Source organism: Lactuca saligna, chromosome 1 (assembly GCF_052625555.1).
Source record: "Lactuca saligna cultivar CGN05327 chromosome 1, ASM5262555v1, whole genome shotgun sequence".
NCBI lineage: Eukaryota > Viridiplantae > Streptophyta > Magnoliopsida > Asterales > Asteraceae > Lactuca > Lactuca saligna.
Genome location: NC_136417.1, coordinates 93,138,855 through 93,156,558, shown reverse-complemented (window position 1 = coordinate 93,156,558; position 17,704 = coordinate 93,138,855). Strand labels below are relative to the sequence as shown.

The following is a 17,704-nucleotide window of genomic DNA, read 5'->3' as shown; positions in this document are numbered from 1 at the left end:
CGGCCAAAAGTCACTCGATCTCCGATTCGAGTTTTTAGCTGTCTGTTGCTAATCTGAACTTGGAAAAATCATAACTTCAATATATGAAGAAGGATTTGGGCGTTCTTTTTACGTACGATCATGGTTTAAAGACGTTTAAACATAGAAGGAATTAAAATAGAACTATTTGGACATTTTATTATGAAAGTTAATTTTATTAACTCAAAAGTGGTTACAATAGTTGATCTTTTAGGGCATTACAAAGAGTTGAAATATCGGGTTGCCACATTTATGCGCTAGTATGATATGATGTTATGCGCTAGTGACAGTAAGGGAGATAGTCCCTAGATTACTGGTCGATAGGGCCGAAGGGGAATTCATGCCCATCCATGCTAGATAGATTATGTGATACGTGTTATGTGGTAGTAGTAGGGGTGAAATAGTCCCCATGCATCCGGTCGAGAGGACCGAAGGGGGAGACCATCACCCAGATATACTAGTCAGTATCCGGTCGAGAGGACCAAAGGGTAGGCCAGCACCCAGATATGCTAGTCAGTATCCGGTCGAGAGGACCGAAAGGGTAGGTCGGGCACCTAGATATGCCTGGCAATATATATAAGTTATATGGTTATATGGTATGTGGTACAATGGGGGAACTCACTAAGCTTCGTGCTTACGGTTTTCAGTTGTTGTTTCAGGTACCTCTTCAGCCAAGGGGAAGGTGCTAGCGCGGTAGCAGCATATCACACACACGCTCTTTGTTTTCCGCACTATGAGACATTCTGGGATTTGTACTTTGACATTATTATGTTTTATGTTTTGGTTCACAGTCACGAGACATGTTTTTATTAAATGACTGGATCATATGATATTTTGTTACAAACATTTTGCAAATCACTTAATTAAAAACGAAATTTTTGGCTCGTATTTTGGGATGTTACAATTCTTTTAGCAGAAAATAAAACAAACCTTCGATAAAACATGCACAAATAGAAAAAATGAAAATTTATGTGTGGGATTAACATAAAAAAAACGACAAAATTTTTTGATTCTATTAGTGATGAACTAAACCATTGCCATATTGTTTCATAAACAATGTTCTTTACCATATTTGATGAAAATTTTTTGGTATCTATTTTTATAAAACTAAAAATAAAAAGTGAAAAGGGAGTAATATATTTATTGATTGTATATAGTAGAAATGGTATCAAATCATTTGATTCTTCACTCACACACAAATTCAATCCAACACTCAAATGTAAACTGTTATTGAAAAATACAAACTATAACACAAACTTTATAATAGATGACACTCCAGCTAATTCTCCATCACGATATAGAAAACGTAGTTTAAACATGCTGGGCAATGATTGGCAGACATACCTTTTCCAACTGATTTAGCGCCTTTTGATACTCATCAAAATCCGCAAGCGGGCTTTCTTTAAGAATTTCGCTTGCTTTTTCTATGGCAGTCTCCATTATATCTAGGTCTTTCTTATTAAACATCTTAGTAGTTTTTCCAATTTTCTTGATTTTGCTTTTCACATCGTAAATGTAGTCCTCTAATGCACTACGTACAGAAGTCGTCTTCTTGTACTCCTCGTCTTGTAATTTGTACTTATGAGCATCATCTAGCATTTTTTCTATATTTCGCGTTGAAAGTCTCTCCTTGTAATTGGTAATTATAATCCCTCTTTTTAGGCCAGTAGTTAATTCCACTCCCGAGCAATTTAGAATACCGTTAGCATCAATGTCAAAGACGACTCTTACCTTTGACTTGCCCTTTGGTGCACATGGGACTGCGACTTCAAATTTTCCCAACCAATTATTGTCTATAGCCCTACTTCTCTCACCTTGATAGACATTGAAAGTTATACTATCTTGGTTATCATAAACTGTACAATAATTTCTTTCCTTCTTGGCAGGTATTGAGGAATTTCTTTTAACTATAACAGATAAGGAGCCATCATGGATTGCTACACCAAGTGAAAGAGGTACAACATCTATCAACACTAAGTTGTCAACTTTTTTACCAGTGCAGCCTGTTAATTTTGCAGCAAGAACAGTTGCACCATATGCAACAGCCTCATCAGCATGGATCTTCTTAGAAAGCTCTTTTCCTTGGAAGAAGTCTTTCAACAATTGTTGTACCTTGGGTATCCTAGTTGACCCACCAACTAATACTACTTCATCTATGTTCCTTTTATTCATTTCTGCATCACTCAGACACTTCTCTACCATCTCTATACACTTACTAAAAAAGTCTTCATTAAGCTTTTCAAACTTTGCACGAGATATTCTCATAGAAAAATCAACACCATCTTGCAAGCTTTCGATATCGATAGTAGTATCAATAATTGAAGAGAGAACTCTTTTCGCTCTTTCACAAGCTCCCCTCAACCGAGACAGTGCTTTTTTATTCACACTGACGTCTATACTATGCTTTCTCTTGAATTCTTCCACAAAATAGTCAACCATTGCGTTATCGAAGTCCTGGCCACCTAAGTGAGTGTCACCGGCAACAGCCTTAACTGTTATCGTACCCTTCTTGTCAATGGTGACAAGAGAGACATCAAATGTACCACCACCTAAATCAAAGATGAGCACATTTATGTCACGAACTATATCATTCTTCATATCTAATCCATATGCAATTGCTGCTGAGGTTGGCTCATTGATAATCTGTAGAACATTAAGTCCAGCAACGTGACCAGCATCCTTTGTTGCTTGGCGTTGGGAATCATCAAAATAAGCTGGTACCGTGATGACTGCATCACGTACAGTTTTACCAAGGAATTTCTCTGCAGCTTCTTTCAATTTAATAAGAACCATGGATGAAATTTCCTCCGCAGAAAACTCCTTCTTCTCACCATTGTAAGTAACTACAATCATTGGAATGTTGTTACTTCCTTTTATGACATCGAAAGGCCATAACTTCATGTCTTCCTGAAGTTTGGTATCATTAAATCTCCTTCCAATCAATCTTTTTGCATCTGAATATCCACCAAGTTTATATTAATCAACGACGTATAATAATAGAGCTTAAAACAAAGGAGCAAATGAATTAAATGCAAACCATAAATAGTGTTGGTGGTGTTCATAGCAATCTGGTTCTTAGCACCTTCACCTATTAGACGTCCTCCATTCGTGAAAGCAACACAAGATGGCATAGTCCTATTTCCTTGATCATTGGATATGATCTCAACTTGATCATTTTGCCAAACACCCACACAAGAATATGTTGTTCCAAGATCAATACCAATAGCCGTACAACTTTTTCTATTCATGGCTGTTTTAGGTAAAAACCTACATTCAAAACATAATGACTATTCATTTTGATAATTATGCTCATTTAACTCTTCAAAATTATATGCATTTATGCAAAATATATATAGCTTTGAACAAAATAGTAAACAAAAAATATATTTAAAAAATATATGGATGGTTCTTTTATTTATTTATTTTTTATTTAAAGAAGTTATTTGAGTTATCTTCTCAAATAAATGTTATTTAATTTAACAATTTGTATGCATTGATTAATCAAACAATATTTTTTTCATTTAAAATTTATAAAAGGCATGAAGCTTAATTACGAGAAATGCCTAAACATTATAATCCAAAGTTGACTTTTTCTAATGTGTAAAAATAACCACGTGTTGCTCATCTTCAAACTATATATATATATATATATATATATATATATATATATATATATATATATATATATATATATATATATATATATATATATATATATATATATATATATATATATAGGTATCTCAAAAGTCATCATGGGACCCGATCCATGGAGCCACATTTTCATATAGGAGTATTTTACATTTTGTTCGGGTTCGGGGATGAGTTTTGGGGTGAGTTTACCCTCGCTTAGGTTTCAGGGGCAAGGATTTCCCTCCAAGATATCATGCGCACAGCCAAAATAACTTACATTTAACTATTTTCTTTCTCAAAATAAATGATAAACTTAAAATACTCATTGTGTAATATATGTTTTTTATTTTAATACTTAGTGTAATTTGTAAAGCTAAATGACATAAATGAGTTCAATTTTTTTAAAATAAGGTTAAACATTGGATTTCAGACCAAACATGGTTACGGGGAAACGTGGGTCAGATTGGGGATGGTCTTCAAATTTATAGATTGGGGGTGGTCTTCAAATTTATAAGCATGATTGGGATGGGGAAACACACGAATTTAGGGTTGGGATCCGAGTCGTGGGAATTAGACAAATTTTGTGGCTTGGTCCGGGACAACTATTTCCGCTCATATATATATATATATATATATATATATATATATATATATATATATATATATATATATATATATATATATATATATGTGTGTGTGTGTGTGTGTGTGTGTGTGTGTGTGTGTGTGTGTGTGTGTGTGTGTGTCTTTTTTGAGACAATGTTAATTATGGAAGACATGGGACACGATCAAAAATTAAAAAAAAAATCTAAAATGCAAAATAAAATGAAAAATCCAAAATAAAAAATTTAAATATTATTTTTATCATTTAATTTACCCAAAATATAAAAATAATAAAAAAAAATTTCATTTCTTATGAAATATGTATGAAATACTCTAATAAAATATTATATTTAAATAATTTGAATAGAATTCTTAGATTGATGGAGTATTCTAATATTCTTGTAGAATAGTTAGATATGTTATAATATTATAATGTTTTATTAAAATTGTTCGAATTATTAAAATATCCAAATATTTTATTAGAGTATTAGAATTGTTTGAATGTTTATAGTCTAATATTCTAAAAAAAAATAGAATATTCCAACAATTTTGTTTAAATATTTATGTTGGAATAATCGAAGATATTTATACTAAAAGGACAAAAGAACCGAAGAAACTGAATTGTGGAAAAAAATGAATGTAATTTTAATCACTAGTACGAAACGTTGAAAGATGTCGTAAGATATTAAAAAGGTTGAGAAGCATACAATTCTTAAGGAAATTACCGAGTGTCAATAAAAGCAAAAGAAAGGAATATGGTTCTTATCACGCACCAATCATTATCTTTTCACACTGTCATCGAGAACCGACTAACTACCACCCCTAATCAGAAATGAATAAGGAAATGGAAGAAACATATTTTCTAGTTCAAGTATCATTAAAAGCACACGCAAAATTGAAACAATATACTGAAAAATGGGCAAAATGACTTCAAGGGGCTTAATTCGTTAGACATTCTGCAAAATTGCTTGAACTACTCAACAATTCTTCGGTTGATATATATATATATATATATATATATATATATATATATATATATATATATATATATATATATATATATATATATATATATATATATATATATATATATATATATATATATATATCAAGTGTCAATTTGTTTTGAAAAAAATAGAGAAAACTATGGATTTAATAAATTTAAATCTATTTTTTTGAAAAGTAAAATCTAAAAATACATAACATAATATTTAAAAAATCACTTTTCATTAGCAATATTCTATAAAAATCTTACACTTATAATATTCTATTAAAATATTACATATATATAACAAACTATTAGAATATTATATGTAGCATATTTTTACAATATATTCTTTATTATTTGTAATACTTTATAAGAATATTACACATGTGTATATATATATATATATATATATATATATATATATATATATATATATATATATATATATATATATATATATATATATATTAATACTTTATAAGTTAACAATATTGAATAGTGTTCTTTATTTTTTTTTAATTTGAATATAAAAAGTAATGATATTTTTAAATATGTATTTCCACTTCCGGTAATTATTTATTATATTTTTCATTTTTTATTTTTTGACATCAAAATATAAACTAGAAATACATCAATTGTCTCTCAAAATCAATATATATATATATATATATATATATATATATATATATATATATATATATATATATATATATATATATATATATATATATATATATATAGGGTTAGGTTCATGTGATACGGCCTAATTTTGTAAGACCGTAAGACGTATTTATTTATTTATTTATTTATTTATTTATTTTTAGTTAATTCAAATTCCGAAAATAATATTTAAAAAAAGAATTTTTTGATTTTTCAATTTATTTTGCATTTTAAAATTATTTTTAGAATATGTACAGTGTAATATTCTATTTAGAATATTTCACGTATTTTTCAAAAAAAATTGAATTTTTTTTTTAATTAATTCAAGTTCCGAAAATCATATTTAAAAAAAGAATTTTTATATTTTTCCATTTATTTTGCATTTTAAAATTATTTTTTAAAATATACCAGTGTAATATTATAGTTAGAATATTTCACGTATTTTTCAAAAAAAAAAAAAAAACGGGATTTTTTTTTTATTTTTTTTTAGTTAATTCAAGTTTCGAAAATAATATTTAAAAAAAGAATTTTTGGATTTTTCCATTTATTTTGCATTTTAAAATTATTTTTCGATTTGGTCTCACGGTCTCACAAAATTAGAATGGTCTCAAATGAACCTGAACATATATATATATATATATATATATATATATATATATATATATATATATATATATATATATATATATATATATATATATAGATATAAACTTAAAAGTTCTAAGAACTCCATATAGATAATAGATGTTTTTCTGCATAATATTTAAAAAAATATATAATTTTTGACTAGCATCTAAGAGAAGCGTCTATAACAATTTTGAATTTGTTTTTGGTATGAATATACAAATGCATATGGATATATGCATTGTATATATATTTTGAAAAATGTTTAATATTTCTTTTTAGTTTTTTTAATGAATTTCTTCCACATATAATTTGGTGTTGTTTATCTTTTCATGAATATGATCTTTATATGTGCATATATAGTTATACATATATACGTATGATCTTTTTAGAGAGAGAGAGAGAGAGAGAGAGAGAGAGAGAGAGAGAGAGAGAGAGAGAGAGAGAGAGAGAGAGAGAGAGAGAGAGAGAGAGAGAGAGAGAGAGTAACCGATTATTATGTGATAGGCTCTTGTTCGTCTATATCTTCTACTTTATAATGTTTACCTTTTATTTTTGAATGTATGCATCTACTCCTCCCCATCCTCTCATCTATATATACAAACGAGTTACAAAATTATTTTATTGTCCTTTTCGTTTATCCAATATTTTGAAGACTTCAAGTCGTCTTATAATATTTGGGAGCTTTAAAATACTTGATGGGAAATGATAAACCTAGAATATGCGACAGAGTCTAATATAATTTATATATATACAACAAATGATAGACTAGAACATGCGACTTAGGCCAAAGTCTAATGTAATTTACGTATATAAAAAAATGATAGCAATAACAAATTTAATGTATGAATCTAGTCCTCCCCATCTCCTCGTCGATGATTGTGTTAGCACACCAATTACAAAATTAATTTACTTTTATACCTACTTGATTTTGTTAGCATTATAAAATTATTAGGTTGTTTATAGTTTGTGTCGGTCTAAAGCCCAATAGCTAGGTTTAACCTTTTAACTTTTCTATTTATATTGTCTTTCACTTTCATTTGTAGTTATACTCTCTTTGATTATTTAATAACAAAATAATAGCATTTCATTGTTTATTAGTTTAAGTAGTATGTCTTTAGGATATGTTTTTGTACTTGGCTTGTTTTGTTTTGTTTCGATTTTTCGAGGATTCCAAATGTTGTTTCTAACCATTTGATTTTGGGGTTTCTTAGCGTTTTCCGCACTGTGATTCGTCTTGAGAATACCATCGATATCTTGCCACTATTTAAATTTTGCGCCACGTTTTAATATCAGAGTATCGTTTCTCTCTCCATCACTTTATTATCACGGCGTTATATTTGGACATAAAGCATCTTTTTATTTTCGATTTTTGTTATTCTTCGAAGTTTAGTTCGTGTCATTATTGTTGGTATTTTTTGATTTTGAGGTTTTACTCTTCTTGTTGAATGTTGTTGTTCGTTATTAGTTTCGACTGTTTGATTTGTTTGTTTGTTGTTGGTTTGAGATTATTGTTTGATTCTGTATTGTTAATATGATCACAATGATAGAACAGTTCAAAATGTTAATTTTGATGAATGTGCTTACTACGCATAAAAGAACTATTGGAGGAAGATAGGTCAATCTGGATTATTTTAGCCATCGCTTCACCCTATAGTAGAAACTAATGTTCATCTTAACACCACGTTATCTTATATGTTGGATCCTCAACTTCTTAAGCATTTCAGAGTTTCATGCTCTCAATTATGTAACTATGTTTGCATCCACATCTTAGTCAAATCTTACCTCATCTAATACTTTAGGTATTCATTCATCTTTATAGATCATGCATCATCATAAGTCACCTTATTTGTCATCATTTGTTTCTTTGTCTTTTGGATGATCCATTTCAGTCATGTCTGCTAACTTTACATTTATGTAAATAACGGGTGATGGTTTAGTTGTCACTCCGTATGTATCTCTTAATAATGTCTATTATAACTTTTTGATTATTAGGTTTAAAATGGTTCCTTGTTAAACTTACAAAAATAATTACTCTTTGGGTATAACGTTCTAAACGACATAGTTTTAAACAAAATTAAATACAATTTCATTTTCTATTAATTTTGTTTTAATAGAATACCATTGAATTGAGTTAAATTATGGAATGAAAAAGATCAATTATTTATGTTTTTATTGCAAAACATCATTGAAGTTTATAGGTAAAGAAAAAAAATCAATACTTTTTAAAAAATATAACTCAGACATTTTGTCGTTCGATCGAAAAACTACATCAAATGATTTTTGAAAAACTTGATTGAGTTACTGCATGTTTTTCTTTTATATTTTATTCCATTAGTTTTTATTTAAAACTTAGTAGGGTTAATTAAATGGTCATGACTTTTAATGCCTGAAGTTCTTATACATAACGAAGAAAAAGAAAATAAATTTGATTGGTTCAATAAGTCACATGATTTAGGAAGAACAGTAAATGAGATATCATAATTAGTTTAGATATATATGGATCAAAACTACAAAGTGTAGAGGGTTTTATATATAAGTTCAGGCACATAACAGCCACATATTCCCTAAGCTCTCTCTCTCTCTCTCTCTCTCTCTCTCTATATATATATATATATATATATATATATATATATATATATATATATATATATATATATATAGAGAGAGAGAGAGAGAGACTTTACTACACAAATGGTCTATGTGGTTGGTTGATGATTGTCACTTTGGTCCAAAAAAGTTTGGACTAGAACTAGATGTCCAAATTTGTCATTTTGTTGCGAGTTTTGTCCAACTTGGCTTGAACTTTTTATAATGACGATTTTCCCTTAACTTTTTCTTTTTTAGTTTATTTATTTATTTAAATACTTTTATATATATATATATATATATATATATATATATATATATATATATATATATATATATATATATATATATGTATATATATATATACAGAGAGAGAGAGAGAGAAAGAGAGAGAGAGATACTAAACTACACAAATGGTTTATGTGGTTGGCTGATAATTGTTATTTTGTTGTGAGTTTGGTGCAACTTTGTTTGAACTTTTTATAATGACGATTTTGCCCTTAATTTTTCTTTTTTAGTTTATTTATTTATTTAAATTACTTTTCTAATTAAAAAATACCCCTGGCACCCCTCTCTCTCTAATAATCACGTATCACCATAGAAGTAAAACCTTCAAGAACCTGCATCGTATTTTAGTTTTATAGAATACAAATATAATAGATTTGTTAATGTTATATTCATAATAAGAATAAGTGTTTGATTTGAACATAAAAGAATTTCCTTGACTTCAAAAACTAAAATTTAATAGTTGTAACCTGAAAACCAATAACCATCAACATCATCTGGCGGCCATAATTACGTTTTATCCAAGGTCAGAAGAAGCAAATAACACCTATATTTGGAACAAAATTGAGAAAAAAGAACCGAACCAAAATGTGTGTAAGGAACAGAGCATCGAAGGTGACTTCCATGGACAGGAGCTCGGTCACCATGCCAAAGATGAAAATGAATGGGTGATGTGATAAGGTGAAGCAAATCTTCGATTTTTTTTCATTTTCATTCTTGAATCTGTTTATCGATTTTCAAAAGAAACTATTGGTTCTTGTTCTTGTTCTTGACAAATAGATCCTGAAACCACTTTCTTTATCCAAGATCAGAAGAGCAAACACCAACTGATGACCATGGTTCTTGTTTTTCAAATATAGATCTAGAAACCATCTCTTCTTAGTAACGATATTTCAGATCGTTGATTACAGTTAGATGTCTTGATATTGTTGTTCATTGCACGTTTTACAGTAGATATTTAGTTGTATATTGATTAGATGGCAATCTTCCAAAATTTGAATCGAAACCCACTAAGCTAGGGTTTTGGTAAGAAAGGGTGAACAAATCTTTTTTCAGGATTTGTTCTTGAACCCAGATGTTTTCAGTATTTTATTTGGGGATTCAAATGTTCGTTCTTGAAGATCATTTCCAAAACGTTGTTTCCATACCTGTTTTAAGGATTTGATCTTGAACCCAGATCAAAATAGGATATGTGCTTGAACCCAAATCTGAATATGATGTTCTTGAAACTAATTTCGACCTGCAAACAGAAGATGAACCACTAATTTCAAGAAATTTTGTTTATGTGTGTCTTAAAGAAAGCGAGAGAACTGAAATTTCTAAACATAGGAAATAGATGATGTTTAGAAATCTAGAAATCAGAAACACATAGCACCTACGAAAAGTCCTAGAAACACTGCGAACGGAGAAACTCTATGCGAAGTTCTCTAAATGCGAATTTTGGATTCGAAGAGTCGAATTTTTAGGCCACATTGTTAGCGAGAAAGGGATACACGTGGACCCCTCCAAAATTAAGGTCATTGAGAACTGGTCGGCACCAAAGACACCTACAGAAATTCGTCAATTTCTAGGTCTCGCTGGCTACTATCGCAGATTCATAAAGAACTTCTCTACCATTGCGAAGCCTCTTACTACGTTAACCCAGAAAGGCGTGGCCTTTGACTGGGAAGCGAAACAAGAGAAGGCGTTCCGAATGCTAAAACAGGCCTTGTGCACCGCACCGATACTATCCCTCCCCGAAGGGATAGAAGACTTCATAGTGTATTGCGATGCGTCAAATCAAGGACTTGGTTGTGTTCTTATGCAGAGAGGGAAGGTTATTGCTTATGCCTCCCGACAGCTTAAGACACACGAAGTGAACTATACGACGCACGATCTCGAGTTAGGAGCAGTGGTATTTGCTCTAAAGATATGGAGACACTACTTATACGGAACAAAGAGTACTATTTTCACCGATCACAAGAGCCTTCAACACATTTTCGATCAGAAGGAACTCAACATGCGACAACGACGATGGGTTGAGTTACTAAATGACTACGAATGTGAAATTCGTTATCATCCTGGAAAGGCCAACGTGGTAGCTGACGCCCTCAGTCGAAAGGAATACACTGGTCGGAGGGTCAAATCTCTGACTATGACTATCCATTCCCACTTATCCGCACAAATCAAGGAAGCACAAATGGAAGCTTTGCAACCTGAAAATGTGGCGGGTGAATCCCTGCGAGGAATGGAAAAGAATCTAGAAGTCAAGGGTGGCGGAGCCTATTATCTCATGGACCGAATCAGGACACCGAAACATGGTGGTTTCAGAGAGGTAGTCAGGACCGAAGCACACAACTCAAGATATTCCGTTCACCCAGGTTCAGATAAAATATATCTGGATCTTAAGAAACTGTACTGGCGGCCTAACATGAAAGCATAAATAGCTACCTTCGTAAGTAAATGCCTTACTTGTGCTAAGGTTAAGGTCGAATATCAGAAACCGTTAGGATTACTACAACAACCGAAGATACCAGAATGGAAATGGGAGCGGATTACTATGGACTTCATAACCAAGTTACCCAAGACGGCGGGTGGACTCGATACCATATGGGTCATCGTCAACAGATTGACCAAATCCGCACATTTCCTACCAATCAAGGAGACTGACAAAATGGAAAAGCTTACAAGGACTTACTTGAGGGAAGTAGTGCGACTGCATGGTGTTCCGATATCCATTATCTCCGATAGAGATAGTAGATTCACTTCAAGATTCTAGCAGTCACTACAAAGTTCCCTGGCGACTAGGCTAGACATGAGTACAAACTTTAGAAGATATGCTGAGAGCCTGTGTGATTGACTCTGGAAAGGCATGGGATATCCATTTACCCCTTGTCGAATTTTCATACAATAATAGTTATCATACAAGCATAAAGGCTGCTCCGTTTGAAGCCCTCTATGGTCGAAAGTGCAGATCCCCCCTGTGTTGGACTGAAGTTGGCGATACCCATTTAGCTAGAGGAAGAGTTCCTGAAAGCACTCTCACCGGTCCGGAAATCATACGAGAAACGACAGAGAAGATCATTCAGATTCGTAAATGATTGAAAGCCTCTAGAGACCGACAGAAAAGCTACGCTGACCAAAGGGGGAAACCTTTGGAATTCCAGGTAGGAGACCACGTTTTATTAAAGGTCTCACCATGGAAGGGTTTAATACGCTTTGGAAAGCGTGGGAAACTAAATCCAAGATACATAGGGCCTTTCGAGATTATTGCCAGAATCGGCCCTGTGGCTTACAAGCTTAACCTACCGCATGAACTTAGTAACATACATCCAACCTTCCACGTCTCAAACTTGAAAAAGTGTCTGTCCGATGAGACTCTTGTTATTCCACTTGATGAGATCGAGATCAATGAGAACCTCAACTTTGTGGAAGAACCAGTAGAAATCATGGACCGAGAGGTCAAACAAACAAAACAAAGTCGCATACCCATCGTGAAGGTTCGCTGGAACGCCAAGCGGGGACCTGAATTCACATGGGAACGCGAAGATCAGATAAAACAAAAGTACCCTCATCTCTTTCATGTTCACTAGTATCTTTACTACTTTAAATTTCGGGACGAAATTCCCTCTAACGGGGGGATTATGTGACAACCCGATATTTCAACTCTTTGTAATGACCTAAAAAGTCAAGTATTGTAACCACTTTTGAGTTAATAAAATTAACTTTGCTAATAAAATGTCCAAAAATTTCTATTTAAATTCCTTCTATGTTTAAATGTCATTAAACCATGATCGTACGTAAAAAGAACGCCCAAATCCGACTTCGTATATTGAAGTTATGATTTTTCCAAGTTCGGCTTAGCAACAGACAACTAAAAACTCGATCGGAGATCGAGCGACTTTTGGCCGGAATGACCTAAACGAGAATCGAAGGTCTCGACAATGGTATTTCAGCGGTAGAAAGTCTGGCAAAAACCGACGTCAGATAAAGAAGTTATGAATTTTTAAAGAAATTCCTTAATCACGTCATTTTATAAATAAATAATAAAAATAAATTCGAAATTTGCCAACGAAGTCTAAACGAAAGTTCTGGAGCGTAGTCTCACCTACGTGTGGATATAAAGACCATCGAAAACGGAGTTCGTATGAAAAAGATATGATTTTTTGAAGTTTATTAAATAAATTATATATAAAAATAAATCAAAAATCCGGTATTATCCGAAGGAGGTGTCACCGTCCTCATCCGAGGTACGCGCCGCGTAACCCCGTACGCCCCGCGTACCTGAGGGCCTTGGTCTCGGACCGTCCACGTCGCCCCTATGCGAAGCTATCCCCTTTTCGTCCCATCCGAAGCCGAGGCAGTCGAGGACTCGGTCATGCATGACGCACGGGTAAGCGCTGCGTACGCCCGTACGCCCCGCGTACCGAGGCCTCTCAGCCCCTATAAAAGGGGTGCGAGAATATCCGAAAAACTTGCTTATTTCTTCTCATTTCCCTTGGGTTTTGCCTCGTTTTCCGTGCCCGTTCAAACCCACAGCCCTGGTCATTTTTACTCAAGTCCCGAAGTTCGGTTTTACTCCCGAGATTCCCGAGAATCCCGAGAAAAATCCGTTTCCCGAGACGAAACTCTGCCCGGTTTTCCATCTCGCTATCTTCAAACTTTCAAGTGAGTTCATACCCCTTAATTAACCCTTTTTAATTATTCTAAATGCTTTTATATGCTTTCTAAGGGGGGAAATACAAGTAAAACACATGACTACTATCGGGTGTATTATATAAAGATTTTATACACTTTTATTAAGTAGAATCATATGTGAACTATATAGAGAACTTTCATATATATAAAATATGTTATAATAATATTCCATCTTTTGAAAAATAAATTGTTGTAATGCATGTATAAACTAAACATTTTCTTAGATAATATGTATACTTGCCTATCTTAGACCCTACACAAAAATCTATGCTTTCATAACAAATGATTCATTTTCTAGGTATTTCTAAACAAACGAGACACACTTTTAGAAAACTATAATAGGTATAGTTTTACGAACAAATTCCTAACTCTTATGTACTAGAAACATGAATTTCAAGAAGTCACTTTCGTACAAGAACAAACGTAACATTTTAACAAGTAGATCTGTTTTTATACCACGGTTTTTGTGAGACACTAACTTCACGTACGTTCGAGTACACATTTCAAGTCCTGTATTATATACCAGAATCCCTTGGAGGGGGAGCATGGTGTTTGTGTATAGATCTATACGGGCTTGACAACCCGCACCTTGACTGTTAGCTACAATCCACCATTTGGGGTGACAAACGTCATAACATTCCAACGCCTGAAGAACGTTGTGTATAGGAATTCCGAGTCAATAGTATGATTATAAAACTCACATGGGGTATTAAAACACATTGATTTACAAGGTTTTCAAACACATTGATTTACAAGGTTTTCAAACACATTGGTTATTTTACACTTACCTACATTTTAGAAACAAACATTGGTCTTGAGAGAAGACTACTTTTATACTAGTAGAAAATATAGGATTTTCTAAACTCAAAAAAAACAAGAACAAAACATTTCATCTCATACAAACATTGTCATTTAAATACTTATGAAACTCACCAGCTTAAATGATGATCTACTCTTTCAAAATTACTTGTATGTCCCAGGAAATCAGTAATTTCAGGTATCATTATGCTTTTGATGAAGGGATGCTGCAGCGCCAGTTTAATCTCATATTTTGACATCATATTGTAATTGGTTTTGAACATGTAACTTTTTGACAAATGTAAACTTTCAATCATATATATGATGGTTGTATTGCTTTCTTTACTATGTATTCATTTGTTACATTACCACATGAAGTCATCCGCCCCCGAACGTTTCCGCCGTTCAAGTTTGGGGGTGTGACAACATCCCTCAGGATGAAAAAGACAAACTCATTAGCAATGTCAAAGAGATGAGGGTTATTAGATTCACTTTGTAGTCTGACACGTTTTTCTTGGTGAGTTCTTGCAGCACAGCAAAATACATTGAAGACATTTGGGACCAGCCCAAAGAGCTTTATTCTACTGATGTTGACCTTGAGAATTAAACTCAAACACTCATTCTTTCATAGTTTGGTTCCTTTACACAGAAGCTAGAAGAAAATTTGAATCAAATGTTTAATCGTTTCAATAAACTTCTTAGTAAAATGATGAAGCATGGCATCGGGCGAACGTTGATCGAGGAGAAAGTCACCTTCACAAATGGACTCAAATCTAAGTGGATGGCGGTCGTGTTTATAGTCAAAGCACACAAACAGTTTGAGAATTATTCATTAGCAAAGCTCATCGAAATTCTTAAATCACATGAAAGTGTGGTAATGAAAGAAGCGAAAGTGGTAATTGGCATGTGATCCTTAGCTCCGGTTGCAAAGGGAAAATCTGTCGCGGAAGAAGAATAAATGTTAGATATTTCTAAATGTGTTCTGACAAGTGAAGAGTATGCCTTGATGATCTCGAATCCCAAGCGGTTCGCCAGGTAGAAATTTCCACCAACTAAGAATCGAAATTTGCAAGGGAGTTATAGTTTTGAGAGAGTGAAGGAGGAGAATAAGAGTGCTTCACAAAAGGAAAAAGAAAAGAAGGAAAATAAACTTGTAGGTTACTCTAGATATTACTACAACTTATTTCATGGAAAAAATCACTTTGCTAAAGACTGCATGCTGAGGAAGTTGGTAGAAAAGAAAGATGGCGAAGACGATGAGGCTTACCAAATGTGTAAGCTGGAGGAGATCAAGAAGAAGAAGTCCACTAACAACTCAATGAATGCTTTAATTGTGCAGGAAAACATGGAAGAAGATGAGTTTGGAGGAGTGGATGTTTGGTCAATGGATTCTGAGGACGAAGAAGTTCTCATGCCCATGCATGGTTAGGAATTTGTTGAAAAGGAGGAAAGCTCAAGCTTTGTCAGAAGGTGTTTGATGGTGACCAATGATGTGTCACATATGAGAGCCTATACTATTGATGGTGGATAAGGGGAGACGAAGGAGAGAGCAAATGATAAATGCTTCGCAACAAAACCAATTTATGAGCAAATCAATAAATGTGATCAACTGATCAAGAAGGTACATTCCATTCTAGAATCTCTTAAGGTGCCCATATCTAAATATGAAAGTGAACTAAATGATCTAAGATTCAACTTTTCCGGTATAAGTAAAAGCTTAAAACAAACTTGTCTGTTCAATTCTAACCTAACTGATCAAATCAGTAGGATATCATTTAGTTGTGAGGAGCGAAGGTTGTGGATAGAGAAGAAGGAGTTAGAGTTTCTTGGGTTTAGAGATGAATTAATTTATTTACAGTGAGACAATTTAAAGTTTTTGAAACAGAGAAATATATTTTTTTTAAATTGATAAACGTCTTTATTCCAATATTACTCAACTGCATTTAGATTAATGAAAGGATTCACAAAATGATTTTGCATTTCCTTGAATTAAAGGAAGAAAAAATTGATGCTGATTTGTTGATACATGAAGTGACCCTCTTAATTTTCCTACTGCAGTCTACAAGCATCCGCAGTCAAGCCTCCATTAGCAGCCACATCCAAAGTGTTCTAGACGACTTAGTTTACTTTTATCTATATTTTTGTAATACTCTCTATTGTCTAGTATGCCTTGCATGGCTACTCTTAGAGAGTGAATCACTTGTATTTCTTGAGTCTCTATAAATACAGCTCACGCTTTATAAATCAATACAGATCTCTCTTTACTCATCTCTAAATCTGAATTATCTTCGAGTTTTCCTTACACATCTCATATCTTTCTTACTCTCTAAAATCCTCTCGAACATAACCGATTAATACTTTTCTTCGGAGCAAGTAATTCGTGACTTTATCACTAAGATTGATCTCACTCACTAACATGGTTTCAATGTATTCCATGTTATGAATCACCTTATGTGTTTAGCTGATATATCACCTGCTGTCATTTACATTTCACTACTTTTCGGCAACTAACTATCTAATTATCTAACATATTAACTTATTATTTTTGAGCTTTTAGATCCATTGAGATTAACTAATTTCTCAACTGTACTTGTGTGTCTCAAGTTTTTTTCTCAACAATTGGCCTTCTATACCACTGAAGCTCATTTCTTAAAACAAAAATGGCACAAGCACTTTCTCTAAATGTTTCCAACAGTGTTGGTGGCTCAAATCGAGTTCCAATATTGGTTGCAAATGAATATCTTCACCGGTCTCAAAGAATGGAAAGATACTTAAGGAGACTTGCTAGAGATGTATGTGATCTGTTGAAGAAGGACCACATGTCCCTGC

At 32.8% G+C, this 17,704-nt stretch overlaps 1 protein-coding gene across 1 annotated transcript; it reads right to left on the bottom strand.

Moving 5' to 3' along the window:
• Positions 1–1,230: 1,230 nt before the first annotated feature.
• LOC145000179 (heat shock 70 kDa protein 3-like) lies at positions 1,231–7,073 on the bottom strand. The gene is made up of 3 exons (XM_078959373.1): positions 7,017–7,073; positions 3,056–3,285; positions 1,231–2,972 (listed from the first exon to the last, which is right to left on the bottom strand). Exons 2-3 carry the CDS (start codon positions 3,264–3,266, stop codon positions 1,330–1,332), a joined length of 1,854 nt encoding a protein of 617 aa, XP_078815499.1. The 5' UTR covers positions 3,267–3,285; positions 7,017–7,073; the 3' UTR covers positions 1,231–1,329.
• Between the last annotated feature and the right edge of the window lie 10,631 nt (positions 7,074–17,704).